The 20,382-nt window shown below is 36.9% G+C and overlaps 1 protein-coding gene across 2 annotated transcripts; it reads left to right on the top strand.

Annotated features, from left to right (window-relative positions):
* Positions 1 to 15,977: 15,977 nt before the first annotated feature.
* On the top strand, positions 15,978 to 20,036 carry LOC103436197 (cold-responsive protein kinase 1). 2 transcript variants are annotated; one of them, XM_008374624.4, is made up of 7 exons: positions 15,978 to 16,273; positions 16,871 to 17,013; positions 17,146 to 17,261; positions 17,390 to 17,600; positions 17,800 to 18,034; positions 18,714 to 18,864; positions 19,391 to 20,036. In XM_008374624.4, the coding sequence occupies exons 2-7, from the start codon at positions 16,941 to 16,943 to the stop codon at positions 19,832 to 19,834; spliced, it is 1,230 nt and encodes a 409-aa protein (XP_008372846.2). In that variant the 5' UTR covers positions 15,978 to 16,273; positions 16,871 to 16,940; the 3' UTR covers positions 19,835 to 20,036. The 2 variants fall into 2 exon arrangements, with proteins under 2 accessions (XP_008372846.2, XP_008372847.2); XM_008374625.4 differs by having other exon boundaries at positions 16,017 to 16,273; positions 17,149 to 17,261.
* Positions 20,037 to 20,382: the final 346 nt, after the last annotated feature.

Genomic DNA, 20,382 nt, shown 5'->3' with positions numbered 1-20,382 from the left:
TTTGAAGCCGGAAGTGCGGTGTGTAATTGTTGATTATGTTTTGATTAAGTTGTTCAGTTAACCTCTTTTTAGAGTTTTGAAGTTGTACTAAGAAATTCATAAGTATCGTTATTACCTTGTACTGGAGTAAGAACGCTTTCATTTAAATCATGGATATAGGTGATTGTGAATCGATTCGTATTTACGTTATAAAATTCTTAATCGATGGACCATTCATCGTGATTGCATGAGAATTAGTATTGTCGCTGCAAAAATGACAATTATAAATCAAAGTTCAAAATGTCGAATTTGTTGATAGGAAATTGTGTTAAGTATCGTTATTACCTTGTACTGGAGTAAGAACGCTTTCATTTAAATCATGGATATAGGTGATTGTGAATCGATTCGTATTTACGTTATAAAATTCTTAATCGATGGACCATTCATCGTGATTGCATGAGAATTAGTATTGTCGCTGCAAAAATGACAATTATAAATCAAAGTTCAAAATGTCGAATTTGTTGATAGGAAATTGTGTTATTAGTGCAAAGGAACGATACTAGAAATTTCGAGGACGAAATTTTTTTAAAGAGGGGAAGAATGTGAAATCTCATTCCTAGATTTCACTGTTATAATCTACATATTTGTTTATACCATATTTAGGGCCTCGTATTTAGATCTCGTACAAATACTCTGGGGACTTAAATGTAATTATGTGATAAATGAAAGGGCAAATATGTAATAAGTGAAGAGTCCTTATTCTATAAAAAGACCCATCACCCTCATAATTAGGGGAGGTTAATTCTTAGGCCTAACCCCTGATCCTATCAAAGCTTTGACTCTCAGAAGCTCTCTCCCTCACTCCCCTCACCATCATTAGAGAACATCAACTCTAGCCCATTATTTATGTACTGAGGAGCGAGCCCTTATTCTATAAAAGGGACTCCCTCACTTTCATTAGAGAGCACCCATTATTCATGTACTGAGGAGCGATCCCTTATTTTATAAAAGGGACTCCCTCACCTCTATTAGAGAGCATCGCCGCCAGCTGAGCAACCGCCTCGCCACGAGCATCACTCATAACTCATCACTTATGTATTGAGGAGCGAGCCCTTATTCTATAAAAGGGACTCCCTCATCATCATTAGAGAGCATCGCCGCCTACTGAGCAACCGCCTTACCGCGAGCATCAACTCTAGCCCATCATTTATGTATTGAGGAGCGAGCCTTTATTCTATAAAAGGGACTCCATCACCATCATTAGAGAACATCAACTTCTAGCCTATCATTCATGTATTGAGGAGCGAGCCCTTATTCTATAAAAGGGACTCCCTCACCTTCAACGCCACAAGCCGAGCCAACCAAGGCAACATAAGCCACAAGCTGAGCAGCCTCGCAGCATGTGCTACTTCTAGTTGAGCATCATTTCAGATTGAGCACCGCCTCATATCGAGTATCAGTTCAAGAGAACATCTAGTTACTTCGGCCCACACATAGACTGAATTTCAAGTCTCCAGCCAAAAGACTTTCTTGACTGAAGACTTAGGGGACTATTGTTTATACCATATTTAGGGCCTCGTATTTAGATCTCGTACAAATACTCGAGGGACTTAAATGTAATTATGTGATAAAGGAAGGGGCAAATATGTAATAAGTGAGGAGTCCTTATTCTATAAAAGAACCCCTCACCGTCACAATTAGGGGAGGCAAATTCTTAGGCCTAATCCCTGATCCTCTCAAAGTTCTGACTCTCAGAAGCTCTCTCCCTCACTCCCCTCACTTCTCAGAAATGCAATATCAGTGTGGACGTAGCCCAAACCTTGGGGTGAACCACGATTCATCTTGTGTTATTTACATTTCATGCAGATTCACGATTGGATTTACGTTGTTCCAAGACCTTTCGGTTTTTATGCATCAACATTTGGTGCCGTCTATGGGAATCGATACGAAAAGTTGTGTCGGTTCTCTTTCATTTTTTTCAACTCCATCGTGAATCTGCAAAAACCCAAAAACAATCATCACCAGATTCCTCATCACTCTGGTTGTCATCACCGTCACTATTGCTATCCGAGTCAGGGTCAAATTCATCATCACTATTCAAGTCACCCGCATTCGCCAAAACTGACACATCTTCAATGTCATACGCCAAATCAGCCGGCCTCTCATCATCCAAAGTATACAGCACAACCACACGATCATTCTGGTCGCTCATATCATGCAAATGGATCATACGGTGGCTGTCAACCATGAAAGCACGAGCCTTAGGAGACAAATTGATAAGCTTCTTCAGGTCCCAGTAGCAACCCCAATTGATCAACAGTATCGAAACTGGGTTTTCAGAGGAAGAACACAAATCTGGGTATACATACTTGTGAATCTCCTGAAACAACGAGACAGGGTAGCACGCGTATCGGATCGAATTGGACTCCAGGACATGGAAGATGATTTTGAGGGCACAGAGCGAGTCTGTATCTGAATTTGATGAACAACTCAGAGAATCTCACAAAATAGCAGAAGTTTTCGAAATCCAAGTTAAGGGTTTCGATCAATCTTCCGAATAACGAGATTTCCCTGCTGAAAATCCGGCATTTGAGCTTTTCGGAAGGCAGAGCAAAGGAAGATGTTTTCTCTCTGGTGACCGGATAATTTCCTCTGAGATCGTCGAATGTGAGGATTTCAGGAGTTTTGAGAAGTGGGGCGACGGCAGATGGAGATTTGTACAGAAGTCATCAGACAGTTTTGGAAGTTTTGAGAGAGTTGGATGTTGATGTTTTGGCGCTGCAGGATGTGAAGGCGAAGAAGGAGAAAAATATGAAGCCGCTGTCAGAAATGGTGGCGGCGTTGGGGATGAATTATGTTTTTGCCGAGAGCTGGGCGCCGGAGTACGGCAACTCCATCTTGTCGAAATGGCCGATTAAGCGGCCCAATGTCAAGAAAATCTTCGATGACACCGATTTCAGATTCCTTACCGTAGCTGGGCTTCCGACCGTACCCAGATTCGAATTCAGCTGGGTTGCCTCGTACTCGGTCTCTCTCCTGTACCTAGATCCACAACCTCCCAGTGATCTAGACACCCATCATCAGCAACCTCCTTGCTGACATTTCCCGAATAATTGCTTCCACTACCATCATTAAGATTCGTCATCGAATCATTGCAATCCAAACTGCTCCCACTCGGACTGGTTGTCAGAAACTTTAAATCGCTGTCATGGATGCTCGAATTGTCATTCTCTCCTCCGGTTGAACTCATTTCCACACCCACGAAGAAGATAAGTGGTTGTCAGAAACTTTATATTTCTTTATGCTATTTCTCAATTATTCTGTAAATGATGCCATCAGAAATGGTGAGTCTGAAGGGTTTAATTAACCACCCACATGGATGGCTTTTGTCGACCACCCACATCTACATGGAAAAGCTTGCTATAGGTTTGCTGTAAAGCAAGCATGCAAATCTGCAAAGGAGCATGCTTTGAAAAATGGACCCATTATGTCTACTTGAGCAAAGAAACGCAATGGGAAGCAGAAACAAAAGAAAAAGCAAAGCAGAAAAGAAAGGAGAAAGCAAAAGAGAAAACAAAAGCAAGGAATAAACACCCTACCAGAATTATGTGATTTGCTTTTCTTGTTTTTGTATAATGTGATTTATTTTTCTTATCTTTCAGAGACATCTGTATAAACCCCATCAGAGGGTAATAAAAAAAATTAAAAAAATGGCAAAGCCCAAAATAAATGGGCTGGAATGTTGTGTAGTGGGCGAAGGCCCATAAGCTCAAAATAGCTCCAACCAGGTGATCAAAAGAACGCCCAGTACTCCAAAATTATTCGGCAACCCGCCACTATTACCACCAACCAGGTGATCAAAAGTACGCCCAGTACTCCAAAATTATTCGGCAACCCGCCGCTATTACCACAACCAACCACGTGATCAAAAGTACGCCCAGTACTCCAAAATTATTAGGCAATTTGCACTATTACCATTAACCAGGTGATGAAATGTACAACCCGTACTCTAATATCATTTGGCAACTAGTCATTCATGCCACCAACCAGGTGATGAAATGTACAACCCGTACTTTAATATCATTTGGCAACTAACCATTCATGCCACCAACCAGGTGATGAAATGTATAACTCGTACTCTCCTTCATGCTACCAACCAGGTGATCAAAAGTACACCCAGTACTTCAAATTATACATGAGCATTACTCATGTCATTCATACATAAACAGTTATGAGCATCACTCATGACAATCATACATAAACATTCATGACCATCATTCATGTCAACATTCATGAGCATCACTCATGTTAACATTCATGAGCATCACTCATGACAACATCCATGAGCATCACTCATGTCAATCAACATAAACATTCATGAGCATCACTCATGTCAATCAACTTCAAAAGCTTCATTTACAAAAGCTCTAGTTTTAAAAGCCTCATTTACAGAGCTCTAGCTTCAAAAGCTTCATTTACAAAAACTCTAGCTTCAAAAGCTTCATTTACAGAGCTCTATCTTCAAAAGTTTCATTTACAAAGCTCTAGCTTCAAAAGCTTCATTTACAGAGCTCTAGCTTCAAAGCTTCACTTACAAAGCTTTACCTACAAAGCTTCAGTACAGGGTATACAAATACCGCCTCCGAACAACCGCCACTTCGGCCCATATATGGATTCAATTTGAAGTCTCCAGCTAATAGACTCTAATGACCGAAGACTTGGGGGACTACATTATGTACCATATATTGGGCCTCAACGGGGCCTCATAAAAAATACTTGGGGGACTTATCCCATTATTTATGTACTGAAGAGCGAGCCCTTATTCTATAAAATGAACTCCCTTACTTTCATTAGAGAGCACCCAATATTCATGTACTGAGGAGCGATCCCTTATTTTATAAAAGGGACTCCCTCACCTCCATTAGAGAGCATCGTCACCAGCTGAGCAACCGGCTCGCCGCGAGCATCACTTATAACCCATCATTTATGTATTGAGGAGCGAGCCCTTATTCTATAAAAGGGACTCCCTCACCATCATTAGAGAGCATCGCCGCCTACTGAATAACTGCCTCGCCGCGAGCATCAACTCTAACCCATCATTTATGTATTAAGGAGCGAGCCCTTATTCTATAAAAGGGACTCCCTCACCATCATTAGAGAACATCAACTCTAGCCCATCATTCATGTATTAAGGAGCTAGCCCTTATTCTATAAAAGAGACTCTGATAGGATTTTTAACGTCTATGCAAATAGGGTCAAAATCACATGAAATACTTGCAAGAATACAAGGATATTGTAGTATAGATGCTCATGCAAGGTCGTTTTCCTCAAGGACTATTTGGATAATTTATGTAGAAACAACTCCTAATCAAAATACTTAGAATGAAAACTTGAGAAAATAGAGTTTGAGATTGGGTAAATAAAAAAAACGAATTTTAATTAAAAACTAATATAATCAAAGAAAAGATTTTTAAATACCAAGTTATAAAGGCACTAGGGTTCCACCATCACCTAGCAATCCTATGAATTTCTACCAATTACTTACGATTTACACATGTTACTTCGAAGGTTAGGTTTTCCTAATATATGTTCTCCTCGTGATATTCAAGCAAGAACATATATCTAACATGCAATCCGTCTGTGATATTCAGATCGAATATGAACATGCAAGACTCATGAAGTTTTATGAAAACCTTTTTAAGAACCATGCAACCCCTAAGAATGTGATATTCGCTTTAGGTGGAATTACAATTATTAATCACAAGAAGCAATACTCAATCCTCCGGTGATATTCCGACCGAATTGCATCCAATTACTTGTCTAAACATCCTAATGGTGGCCAATCATCAAGATAATTAGATAGTTTAAAACAGTGATCAATAATTCAAAGTGCGCATGCAATCAATCGTAAGCAATTTAAATAAAAATTACATATTCATGCTAAGGCTCAAGGTTTCGCCATAGCAAAAAGAATTAGTTATGCATATTCATAATTGAAATCATAGAAAATATTATTACAAATAAAAGGAATGAAAGCACCTTGAAGTAGAAAATCTCCAAGAACCCTAGCCAAGTTCTTTGTCTCTGAAGTTGAATAATAATAAGCGTAACCTAAAACTGTAGACGGCCCAAGCAATATATTTGCTCCGCCCCCACAAACCCTAAGACATAGGTTTTTTATTCCAACTAGGAAACTAAGAAAAATAATAAAACATCTTAGAAAATAAAACCCTAATTAAACTAGGAGAATCTGCCAATTACTTGTCCAGCCACGTTTTAGCCTCAGATCTCCTCCAAATCCGGGCCAAGATAGGTTGTTTTAAAGATAAGGGCGTTCCGAACACATCTCCAGAAGGTCACGAAACCATCCGAGGTCATCTTGGGCTCCAAAAACGCACTTTAAGCCCAGAAACGTCATTTTCCAGCACCGCGCATCGCTCCTTTATTTTATCGCCAGCAAATAACCGCTTGATGGAAAAATCCCAAATTTTGATACGACCAAGCTAAGTGACTCATGAACGTCGTCCAACTGGAATTACTCCAAAATTCGTCCATTTGTCCATGTTTTGCTCCAGAGGAAGTCGAAAGTCCTATATTGAAAATACAATTCAAAGTATCAAAATTCTTCCAAAATATTAACCAAAATATACCAAGAATAGGGTTAAATATATAATATAAAATTCACTTATCAAAATACCCCCAAACTTAGCTTTTTGCTTGTCCTCAAGCAAAACAAGACTAGAAAATAAGAATAAAAACTAACAAACTTGGCACTTAACTAAAACTTAGCTAAAACAAAATTCTCATTTTCAAGTTGCAATCCATAGAAAATGTTAAAAATCAGAACATCTTTTCAAAAGTTCCAACCAATCCCACCACAGAGTCTAAGCCATTTAGAATCAATTAGAAAAGAATTCACAAACTTCCTTTGGTGTAAAGTGAACCAACATAGTTAAAGAGACTCGACCAAAACTCTCACCTCTCATCCCTTTATTCATACTTCACACACTAACTTTAAATATAACTATTTTTCTTTTTCTCTTCAATTGTTTCCTTTTTTTTTTTTTTTTTTTTTTTTTTCAGTAACAGTAGTGGTCGTGCAATGTCGGTTCACTTAAGCTTTCTATCCAACCCATGTAGCGAGCTTTAGGTCAATGACTCCCAAACCACTAGGGCTTTAGGGCACTAGGTGTAGAACACCCCTACGGACTTATTAACCCGAGCTGGAAAGGCTACGAAACCAACTAACCACCCTGCCTCATGCCAAAACTCTACCGTTTGACGCGAGAATCACTGTTGATTAGGCAGGACTGGCCCGGTTACTAGGCAGAACCTCGGGTGAGACAATTATTACTTTATAACACAAAATAACTTTACTTTTTTTTAGAACAAAAATAAAAATACACTTGGACAAAAAGCAAGTGTTTTAATCTCACTCCCCACAAACCATGTTCGTGTGAATGTGCAAATTTTTCAAAGTATAACTCGTGAATTAGTGTCTAAGTAACGACAAATAGAAAAGACTCTACTGTGGGATTAATCGTTACCATGTCCATTTGTTCTAATGTTTAAAATAATCTATGGATATTAACTTAAAAACCAAAAAAACTTTAACTGACAGAAAATAAACATCCTAAATTTTTACTACTTTCCCACCCCCAAACTTATTTCACACTTTGGCCTCAAAGTGTGGAAAATAAATATAAACTAAAAAAAAGAAAAAGCAAAACGAGAAAAGATAAAAACAAAAATCGAGACCAAAAACTAAAAGAAAAAGGAAAAGAAAATAAAATAAAATAAATGAAACAAAGAAATTAATGAACAAAATTGAAATAAAGAATAGAAAAAAAAAACAAAGGAAAAAAAATCACCTGACTGAAAGAATCAAAAAGCCCACAAACCACAAGGCCGAAAAGAACATTGGGTGCCTATGCGAAATGGCAATGGCATGCAGAAAAACGTGGGAAACATACATTGGGCTGCAATGAAAACGGCATGCAAACACATCAAAGCCCACTAGCAGCGGCATTGCCGCATACGCATGCACACACGTACATCCACAAACCATCCCTATTCTATAAAAGGAACTCCCTCACCATCATTAGAGAACATCAACTCTAGCCCATCATTCATGTATTAAGGAGCTAGCCCTTATTCTATAAAAGAGACTCCCTCACCATCATTAGAGAACATCAACTCTAGCCCATCATTCATGTATTAAGGAGCTAGCCCTTATTCTATAAAAGAGACTCCCTCACCTTCAACGCCACAAGTCGAGCCAACCAAGGCAACATAAGCCACAAGCCGAGTTGCCTCGCAGCATGTGCTACTTCTAGTTGAGCATCATTTCAGATTGAGCACCACCTCATATCGAGCATCAGTTCAAGACAACATCTAGTTACTTCGGCCCACATATGGACTGAATTTCAAGTCTCTAACCAAAAGACTCTCTTGACTGAAGACTTGGGGGACTACTGTTTATACCATATTTAGGGCCTCGTATTTAGACTTCGTACAAATACTCGAGGGACTTAAATGTAATTATGTGATAAAGGAAGGGGCAAATATGTAATAAGTGAAGAGTCCTTATTCTATAAAAGGACCCCTCATCCTTACAATTAGGGGAGGCCAATTCTTAGGCCTAACCCCTGATCCTCTCAAAGCTTTGACTCTCAGAAGCTCTCTCCCTCACTCCCTTCACTTCTTAGAAATACAATATTAGTGTGGACGTAGCCCAAACCTTGGGGTCAACCACGATACATCTTGTGTTATTTACATTTCATGCAGATTCACGGTCGAATTTACGTTGTTCCAAGATCCTCCGGTTTTGTGCATCAACAATATTTATATTATTTCTTGAGAATTTATTTTAATTTGTTTGAATTTAGTTTTTTTTTTTTGGTAAATAAACTAGTTACAAAGTTTGAAGTTTGAAAATTAATTATTTAAAATCTGTAGATCTTTCGAGGTCACAATTTATATTTTCAAATTGATCTCGAAACTGCGAACGTATAGATGAAAGCCGTCTATGAGTCCGGATTATAACGGTATAGTTACAGACGTTTGACATTGTGTTACTAAACTATAGATTTTAGAAATTATTTAAACTCCCACTTTGAGGAAAAAGTCCAATGAGGTATGTGCTTTTATGGCCAATCAGAAGTAAAGGTTGGAGGGAGGACCAATCAGAAACAAGAAAGGAGGGAGCAACCAATCAGAAAATGAGGGGAAAAGGAAAGGAAAAAATAAAATGGGGGGAGGAACTGGGTCTTATGACCCGTGCGACCCAATAGGCGGAAGCCATAGAAACCGGTGGCCTCTAAGCCAATTTCCAGCGAGTTGAAGCGCCTCAACACCTAGAATTCATTCCCCATCATCCCCTCTACCTATTCCACCCAAAATTGGAGGAAAATTGGCCCCGAAATGGCCTCGTGCTATATAGAGGTGGGCATGTACATATAAGGCACATCACCCCCTCTTTGTTGGTCGATGTGAGATGTTACAATAACTTGATTATGATTTCATAAAGCATGATTCTATACTTGATGTTTATAGATTGTGATCAATGGTCTGTTTTTACTAAATATCACATACTTGTATTATTGTCACTCACCCGAGCCGCGCAGTTTATCTAAGTGTCTGATTGGCCCAATGTACCATTTCCATGATGTAGGCATTGATTTTACATGTGACAGGTCTGGGTAGATTACGAGAAACCGCTTGATATTTTGGATTTCGTTGAGTGGTCCAAAATCCTTGCTCTTGTTCATTTCCATAAGGTTAGTCTGAAACCCTAGATTTGAGCGAATGGGAATTACCCGCACTAGACCTTGTGAATATAAATTAGATTTAGCATGTTTATTACTTATAATCCAATTAGGGAATTATATAGAGTTCTTTAATTAGATTCATAAAATGACATGTTATCACATTGCTTGATTAACGTAGTTAAATGCTAAGATCATGCATCTTTAATTCATGAATTGTTTAATTTACGGGATTGTGGAATGACGTTGAATATGATTGTTATTATTATGATTATTTTAGTTGATCAAAGTAGCTTGAGATTAATAATGTGCTTCGTTGGTTATTTGATATGTTACATGTTGTGGATGTATCACGTTGAAGGTGAATTATGTGATAATTGTTCAAGTGTAATGTATGACAAACTACAAATGGCTTGATCCCTATTGAGGGTATGTAGGCAATCTAACTAGGAGGTTAGATGCAGCCATAAAGTATATGAAAAATCACTACGAAATTCGATTATGGAGTTGTAATTTGCCATATTCTGGAGGCGGAATAAGTTTGAGATCCGATTGGTGACGTCACGTGTTGAACCTGAACGTATGTCGGAAGCGGGGCGTGACTAACAAGAATTCATCAATATGCTCATGATTCAATTCACAATCATCAACATCCAAGATTTGAGTGAAAATTCATTATCACTACAATCCAACTCCTTAACACCATTTCTAACAGCCATAGGTATATGACTTGGACCTAATTCCTAAGCTCTGATACCACTAAAAGTTGTCACACCCCGATCTCGACATACGCCAATGATCGACACATGACGTCACCAAAGCATGATATTGAGATTTCTAGCATGGATGATGGATAAGTTACTTGAGGGAGATCGCACATGGAGCTCAAAGAATCACAAACTTCCATCATTATCATGTAGAGCTCTTTATGACTATCATTGACAAGCAACTTGTGGAATTAAATAGTTGCTTTGATGAAGTAAATACATAATTGCTTCTTTGTTTAGCATGTTTGGTCCAAATGATTCATTCTCAGCTTTTGATGAACAAAAGCTAATTTGTTTTGATAATTTTATCTGAATGAATTTTCTACTTGTCAACTCTTGGCACTTCAAGATCAACTTGGGCATTATATTCTTGATATGCATTTGAGTGTTGAATTTTCTCAATTGAAAGGAATTTGTAGTCTTGCAAAAAAAAAAAAGTGGAGATGGGGAGGAATAGAGTATATAATCATATGTATTTGTTAATTACGTTGGCTTTACTTCTACCGGTTGCTACTGTGTCAGTGGAGAGAGCCTTTTCCGCTATGAATACTGTGAATAGTCTATTGCGTAACCGAATGAGAGATCAATGGTTAAGTGATAACATGGTGGTTTATATTGAGAGAAATAATTTTTTTCATTGATAATGAAGCTGTAATGCAGTGTTTTCAAATTATGAAAACGCTTCGCGGACAATTGTAATTTGTTCTATAAGTTATGAATGATGAAACTATGATTTAGTTGTTAATGTTATTATATGTCTAAGAAATGTTTGTGAACTTTAACATGTGACCATTCAAATAATTTTTCATAAATCAGCCACCCTGTGGCTCTACATATTTAATTAAAATGTGAAATTAACAACTCCCTTGGGATGCTCTTAAATACATTGTATAAACTGAGATGACCACTTACTACAGCTTGTACTTGAGCTGTTTTTTAATTGTAATTCTACAACTTGTCTTTAAGCGGCAAAATTACTACTAAAAAACGGCTCAAATACATCGTTGGTCGTATATAACAACTAATTTAACTAAAAATATTGGGTAAATTACACTTTCATACCTTAGGTTTGGAGTCTATTTCAATTCCTTACAACATCTTTAAAACATTTCACTTTCATACCTTAAGTACTATTTTATTTCAAAATAATACCTCTGTTACATTTTTCATCCATTGATATGTTAAATGCTAACGTGGCTGCCACATATATGTCACGTGGCTGCTAAATGTCTGCGACGTGGCAAATAAAATAATTTTTTTTTAAAAACCTGAATTTTATCAACAAAAATAAAAATAAAAATTGAAACCCACATCTGCAACAAGAAGAAGAAGAAGAAGAAGAAGAAGAGGGAGGAAGAAAGAAAAAAAAAAATTTGTCCCTCATCCCCTCAGCGACCTAGAAGAAGAAGAGGAAGAAGAAGAAGAAGAAGAAGGAGGAAAAGAAAAAAAGAAAAAAAATTTGTCCCTCCCCACCAACAACCCAGAAGAAGAAAGAAGAAGAACCCAGAAACCCCCTTCCTCCCCCCACCCCCGGCGACCCTCCCCCCGCCCGGCGACCCTCCTCCCGTTCCCCTTCCCCCCCCCCCTCGGCCGACAACCCTCCCCTCACCCTGACCCAGCTCCCTTCCTCCCTTTTCTTCTTCTTCTTCTTGCAGATGTGGGTTTCTATTTTTATTTTTTCTTCTTCTTCTTCTTCATCATCTTCATCTTCTTCTTCTTCTGGGTCGCTGGGGGAGGAGGGAGGAGGGACAATTTTTTTTTCTTTCTTCCTCCCTCTTCTTCTTCTTCTTGTAGATGTGGGTTTCAATTTTTTTTTGTTGAGAAAATTCAGGTTTTTAAAAAAAATAATAAAAAATTATTTTATTTGCCACGTGGCAGACATTTGGTAGCCACATGACATATATGTGGCAGCCACGTCAGCATTTAACAGATCAATGGATGGAAAATATAACAGATGTATTATTTTGAAATAAAATAGTACTTAAGGTATGAAAGTGAAATGTTTTAAAGATGTTGTAAGGAATTAAAATAAACCTCAAATCTGAGGTATGAAAGTGTAATTTACCCAAAAATATTTGAATAAATCAAGTTTTGAACTTTTGACATGTATCATTCTTCTCTATTAACGTGGATGCTAATCAAAGTCATGAGATTACTTTTCCGAATATAAAGTTTTCAGATTCCTTTTTTTTGGGTTTTTCATTCGTCAATATCTTGTGTATTCCTTTGTCAAGAAAATAAACAAAGGTTTTTGACATTCATCATTCTTCCCCAAGTTTTCAGATTCCTTTTTTTTGGGTTTTTCATTCGTCAATATCTTGTGTGTTCCTTCAAGAAACCACCCCCACCCAATAAAACATGAACACCATCAAACTTCGAAATCGTGTGTGTATATAATATCACATGGTGATTTAGTAGTTTGGAGACGAATTTCAGGTATGTATTTCACACGAGTATATCTTGTGTTCGATTCCTAAAGCTGATGGTAATTGCATTTTTACTAAAAAAATGATTTCAAAACCTTTTCTCTAATAATTTTTATGTCATTTAAAGGCACTTCCTATACGGCTGCAATGTGAACGATGAAGCTTTCAAGAAATAGAATTCAAAGTCTTCATCTAAAAAACCCTTCGATATAAAGAAAAAGTCTCCATTAAACCCACTTGATCATATTTTGTACAGCTTTTATGTGGGACTGGGACCCGGTACTAGTACGGACAAGACAAAATGTCATTATGCAGATTGCATGACACTCAATACAGGGACCATCTCGCTATTTTAAGGTTTTAGGACTTGTCAAGACCAAATGTATATTAATTTACATTAACATATGGGTATACATAAAGTGTGTGTGAGAAAATTTTTTATTTTTGTTTTTGAAATAGAAAGAGAGAGGACGGGAGTGATAGAGAATGTGGGAGTGAGAATTTTTTTTAATTTTTTTTTAATTTTATTTATTTATTTATAATTAGTGATGTGTTAGGATCACATGTAGGTGAGGTTTTGAATAAAAAAACAAAATTTGGTTGTGTGAAATTACATTTTTGCCCCATATTTCTTATTCACGTTCTATTTTAATTAGAGAGTTAAACTGGTAATTTCATAAGGTTTTGGTTAACAATGAGTGTTTTATTAATTAGTAGAGATTCAAAGGTTTGAAATATTTTAAGTTGGTTTTGTTTTATTAAGTTGTCAAATATGTTAATCCTTTGAATCTAAACTAGTATAATTTTGTGGCTAATATGCATTTGGTTATCACATGTTCGCAGAACGAAGACCTTAAGAGAGCATGACCCTATACAATAAAGTCCACTTAAACACGGTTGGTTCAACAAATTCTCTCCTTATCATATCTTTGACAATTTAACCATAATGAAGCCATCTATTTATTTTAGAGACGGATTTTCTGCCCTCCCACTTCCTGTGCCCTTTTGTTTTGTGTGATCATGGTTAAGCCACGTCAGTATTTTATATTAATTTTTTATAGAGATAATAAGACAAAAAAGAATAGTAATATAAAATGTTGACGTGACTTAACTGTGACCACACAAACATGAGGGCACGGGAAGTGGGAGGGCAAAGAATCTGCCTCCATTTATTTTAGGTGGCTATCTCTGATATTATGTTTTTTATTTTTATGTTCTTTTAGGAAACCTTGACAGTATGAGAGGATGTGAGCATTCGATTCAAAACTAATTAAAAAGAAATGAAACCATTTATATTAGGTAGGATTTCATCTTCAACGTTTGCATGTGATCCAATATTCTACTGGATAGGGTGTTGGGTTTCTACGCATGCATCTTGAGTTCAAAACTCCTTCATCTCCTAAATTATTGTAATAGTTTTGAACTCTCCCCCCCTCCCCTAATAATAGTAAAATTTAAAGGTTATTCACCAAATATAGGACGCAGAATAGTACATAGTCGATGAAAACGTTGCCGTCTTTGTGCGTTTTAGCACACGTTGAAAGTAGAAGCCTATAATAAAGAGCAAGGGTTTTGGACCACTTGATTCAATGCAGGGCCGTTTCTAAGATTTTAAAGGCTGTGTGTGAAATTAATAATAAATAAAAAGAGTTACAAATATAACGTTCACTAAATAATCAAAAGCAGTTCAATCTTAAATAACCAAACAAGAAAAAAAAAACTTCAAAAACTCTAACTTTAAAGTTTCACTTGAATATATAACATTATTATATAATAAATTGAAAATTACCGTTTTTTAAGGTGTTATTATTGCCATTAAAAGTATCTTATTGTGCTCCAAATTTTTATATTTAGAAAGGAAACAAATTAAAGCTTATTAGGAATGCACAATGAGATTTTAAAGTGTTAACAAAAATAATTTTTAAATATGAAGCATTATTACATATAAATATTAGGTGATAAAAATTTTAGGAGCCTCTTTAAATTTGGAACATTGTGCGACTGCACATTTCGCTCCCCTTCAACACCTCATCTGATTCAATGTCAATTGTATTGGGATTAAATTTGCTCATATTCTTAACTACTTGCTTGTTCTGAAGGTTATTAGAATTAGGAGGTTGGATTTGGGGCCAACTCGTTCAGGTTGGGGCATGAGGGTGACAAGCTAGGCTTATGTAAGTTCTCTTTGCACTTACAGTCGGTGTAAGGCACCACCCATGAAATGCACGACAAAATTACAATATTATGTCTTCTTCTCAGAGTTTAAACAAAATTACAGTTGAATAAAATATCGCTTTTAATAAATAAAAAATAATAATAATAATTATTATTATTATTATTTTTCACACATGATATTATTAACACTAAGTGGATTGGGAAGTAAACTAAGTTTCACACTAGGCTAGCCATAATAATGTTGTTCAAATTCGTATTTGGCAAAAATCTAACCATAGACCTCTCATCTACAAATGGAGAGGAATACCACTAGACCGCAGTATAAGTAACAAATAAAGTTTTTTTTACTTAAAATAGTCTCTAACGTTGACATAACTCCTTAATTTGGTCATTAAGATTTGAAATCAATACAAGTAGTCTCTGAGTTTGTTCACCATCAATTATTTTAGTCATTATGTGAAAATTCTCCATTAAATAAACGACAAAAAATACCGGTAATTTTTATCAAATTATTTTGACCCATTGTTTATTAAATGGTGTGTTTTTGTTATTTTTGTCATTATTTAATTTTTCATGAAAATGTTAAAATAATTTATGGTAAACAACTCAGATTATGCCAATTTCAAGTCTTAGGCATCAAAATAAAGAGACATATCTCCCCTTTTTTTTTCTCTTCCCTCTTATTTAAATGGTTACAGTTAAGTCACATCAACTTCTAATATTAATTTTTTTTATAGAAAAATAAAGATAAAATAGAGATATGTGAAAGGAGAAGATGAGATGGAAAAAGAAGAGGATGGAATCCTAATCCGTCTTGGATGCCGCTTGAAGCTTGACATTCTGACTTATCCCCATATAACATTACAAATAAATGGTACCAGTAATAGCATACGCGCCACTTACATGGCGAATGCCATTTGGTTCATATTTTTTTACAAAATTGAAAATTCAAAGGGAAAGGAGGCGTACGCAAGCCAGACTGGACTCTGCCGAGTCTTCTGTGTACCTCACCCTCTCACATTCATTCACCGTGCAAAAAAATCCAATTATTTGCTTTCTTCTATTTCATCTTCCCCAAACCCCACAATTTTCTTTTCCAACGCCAACGATTAACAAGCAGCCAATATCCTCTCTGTCCTTCTTTCTCTGAGCTCCTCAGGTGATCTTCTCTCCTGGGTTATTTTAAATTTTCGATCTTTTTTTTTTCTGGATTAATTATTTGGGTAGATGTTGATGATTTGTTTTCTGGGTTCTATCTGTTTTAACTATTTGAGGTGTTTATTTTGCTGTTGCATTTTTGTTAAGTTTTGGTTTTGCTTAAAGTTGAAACCTTTTCAGTCCATCAAACATCCAGTTGACTGAATATCTTTGTCATAGTTTCGATTGATCCGAAAGGGAAAAGTCAGTGTCGATGCATTCTTGTTTCATTCTTATATGCTTGTTTCATTCTGTTCCTGTCAACTCCATGGCTTTTCGAAATCGAAACATTGGTTGTAGATTTTGTGTGTTTCATTTTTATCTTTTTTTTGCATTTCTTACCGTTATAGTGCTATGTGAAGCCATACTTTATCTAGTTCGATCGAGACAAGGACAACTCTTTATTTGTCGAGATTATTAGTTCAGTTAAAGTTTTTGGATTTGGAGCAATAAGTAATGTTGTTTTAAAGTTTATATCCTACTCAAAGCCTTTGATATTCATTTCGATCCAATTGTGCTTCTGGATAACATGTGTTCTTACACCGGTTCAATGTGGCAGGTCCTGAAGTGGTTTTTTTTGAAGCATCTGTTAACGGTTGACCTTTTGGTAATTGGCGTCTCTTACAGTTATGGGTTGTTTTTCCTTCTTAAGCGGTAGAATTGTGAACAAATCAAGAAAACCCGGTTCTGATATTGATGAAGGTAAGCTGAAAGCTTGATAATTTTAGGTGGCATTACTCTTATGAGATTATTGTTCATTGGCAAGGTTATCAGAATCAAATGTCCCAAAGTACTTTTCTTATGCCTGCCTTAAGTTAAGGTTTTTTGTAACAGAAGTTTCTGGCATTCACAATGTTAAACTATTCACTTACAAAGAGTTGAGAATCGCAACTGACGATTTTAGTCCAGCCAATAAAATCGGGGAAGGTGGTTTTGGTTCTGTCTATAAGGTAAACTCGGATTTACTGTTTTAATATATGTTTTGTATAAAAGTATTGCATTTGGTATATAATTGAAACATTCTTTCTCCTTGACATTGTGAGTGACGTCCATTTGAATTGTTATTGTGAATAATCAGGGCCAACTTAAAGACAGAAAATTTGCTGCTATAAAAGTTCTTTCAGCTGAATCAAGACAAGGGGTGAAGGAGTTTTTGACTGAGATTGACGTGATCTCAAAAATAAAGCATGAAAATCTAGTTGAGCTCTTTGGCTGTTGTGTTGAAGGAAACCAAAGAATTCTGGTCTACAACTACCTCGAGAATAATAGCCTTGAACAAAATCTTATTGGTAAGTTATTAGCTTTGTTCTTGAGCTGAAATTGGCATTTACATTTGTGCGTGTAGTTAATGTGCTTGGGTAAGATAAAGGATCAGTTCTGCAATTTCTGTATCTTACATCCAGAGGTGTATTTCCATCAGTTTTGAATCAGTCCTTTCCTGAGATCAATTTATTCTTGAAATTTATGTTGTTAAACTGTTCATTCCAGGTGGAAGCAGTAATCTCCAGTTTAGTTGGCGAACTAGGCGTGAAATATGCAATGGGATTGCATGTGGGCTTGCCTTCCTTCATGAGGAAGTACGTCCACATATTATTCATAGAGATATCAAAGCAAGCAATATTCTCCTCGATAAAGACCTAATGCCTAAAATTTCAGATTTTGGTCTTGCAAAACTTATCCCTCCCAACATGACCCATGTTAGCACACGTGTGGCAGGAACAATGTAAGCTGTGATGTCTCTCTTCCTTTTAGAATTGAGCAATTGAAATTGAAACCTAACAACTGTTCTAAAAGCATAACTACAAATTTTGCCTTCCTTAGTGTTTGCAATTGCGAATCGCATAAAACAGTGGCCAGTTAGGAAATCAATAGATCTTTTGTCCTCCACTAAATGTGATAAACAGACTATCATCTTGTTTACGAGTTCACTACAACTTGTTTATTCTACTTTTTGGATTTTTAACTTTCTGGAAAGAAAATAACTTTTGAATAATAGTTATGCTATATCATTTCCTTGCTAGTTATGTAGCAGATTCTACTTGTATGATCTTCCTTTTGTTGGTATAACAAGCAGACGATACCATCGTCGTACCCAGTGCACAAGGCTCCCGCTTTACGCAGGGTCTGGGAGAGATGAATGTCGGCTAGCCTTACCCCCATTTATAGAGAGGCTGCTCCCAAAAGCAGACGATACCATAATAAGTAAAAATAGGCTTCAATTTATCTATACTGAGTAGGTTTAGTCATTCGCTTCAATGTCCCTACAAACTACTAATACTATTGGATTAGGTGTTTAAGTTTCTCCATTTAAATCTTCCTTTGGATGTCTACCTATCTCTTTGTTGATCTATTATAATCAAAAATATTTTGTCTTGTAATCAAATCTATATTTCTGGTTTCAGAGGTTATTTGGCACCAGAATATGCAATACGCGGTCAATTGACAAGGAAAGCAGATATTTATAGCTTTGGAGTGCTCCTAATGGAAATAGTCAGTGGCAGATGTAATACAAATACACGACTACCAATTGACGAACAGTATCTGCTTGAAAGGGTATAAATTTCAGATATATTCAATCCTTACAAGCTTTTGCTTTCAATCTTGTTTAAGTAAAACGCATTAAATGAAAACTGCATGTGTCAAATGTGATTTTTGGTAATGTTTCTGGACATTTTTGTTTGTCCGATAAGGCTTCTGAAGTTTATTGTTTGCGTTTGCCTTCATGTTGTCTGTTGACAGTGTTGGTGTTGGTGGACAATGTTGTATGAAACGAAGTTGTTCGACAACTTCTGTGTGTCTGTGAGTTGCGTGTTCTAACATCTTCATTTCATACAATCATAGCCATGTTGGCTTTGTATTACCAAGGGTACTGCAAGGGTTCGTGATGAGGGAAAAAGCTGATTTTTTTAATAAAATGCTTGTAATAACTCATTGTTTTACTTGTTTCACTCGTTGATTCAATTATATCATATCGATTTCTGCCTAAAAATATGCTGGAATTCTTGTTTGTATTGAGTTATGCGGTGCAGATTCGATTACCTTACACATTATTAATGACAAGTGCGTTCTTGTGTTGCAGACATGGAAACTCTACGAACGGAGGGAGCTTGTTGGGCTGGTAGACACATCACTCGACGGTGATTTTGACGCTGAGGAGGCTTGTAGGTTTCTAAAGATCGGTCTCCTCTGCACCCAAGACTCTCCGAAGCTCAGGCCATCCATGTCAACCGTGGTCAAGATGCTAAAAGGCGAGAAGGTTGTGGACGATAAGATAACAAAGCCAGGCTTAATATCCGATTTCATGGATCTCGGAGTACGAGGCCCTCATGGCACCAAGCCTGGTGCAGAGACGACGACATCTTCCTATAATGCATCCGCTGGCTCAGGCTCAGACAACCAGTACAATTCAACCTTCTCATTAGCAACCTCAGCTGCTGCTACCACCACCACCACCTTCATTTCGAACTTGTCATCTGAAACCTCAGCCGCTAATACTAAGAACTTCAGCATCCGCACCATATGACACATCCACACAAAATTTGATTTCATGGATTTTTATCCTATGCAGTTTTTTGCAGCCGGCTGTATTGTGTAAATTGTATATTGTGTTTCTCTCTTCTTTTTCAGCTACACCCTTCGAGCCGGAGATACTCCTTTGTAAATGTGATCAGGGCTTGGTAAGCCAAAAAGTTTTGTAATTTGTTTTTGAAATGTTGATTATTTTAGTTTCGTGTGTCGTATTTTGACTCGGTAATAGAGTATACGCAAGTAGAGGTCGCACTTGGTGCGATGGCAAGTGCTTTCGCCCATGAACGGTAGGTCTTGGGTTCGAGACTTGGGAGCAACCTCTCCATAAAATGGGGGTAAGGTTAGCCGACATTCACCTCTTCCAGACCCTGCGTAAAGCGGAAACCTTGTGCACTAGGTACGACATTTTTTAATAGAGTATACGCAAGTATTCTCTCTTTATTAGATTGTCTTAACGTTACATTTATCGAATCACGTATAAATGTACGGTTCTAATTCACAGCCTAATAGGATCACACGAGCTAATCTTGCTTTCTAGCCCAA

This window comes from Malus domestica, chromosome 05, assembly GCF_042453785.1.
Source record: "Malus domestica chromosome 05, GDT2T_hap1".
NCBI lineage: Eukaryota > Viridiplantae > Streptophyta > Magnoliopsida > Rosales > Rosaceae > Malus > Malus domestica.
The sequence above is the reverse complement of the archived record's forward strand: the minus strand, read 5'-3'. Positions and strand labels throughout refer to the sequence as shown.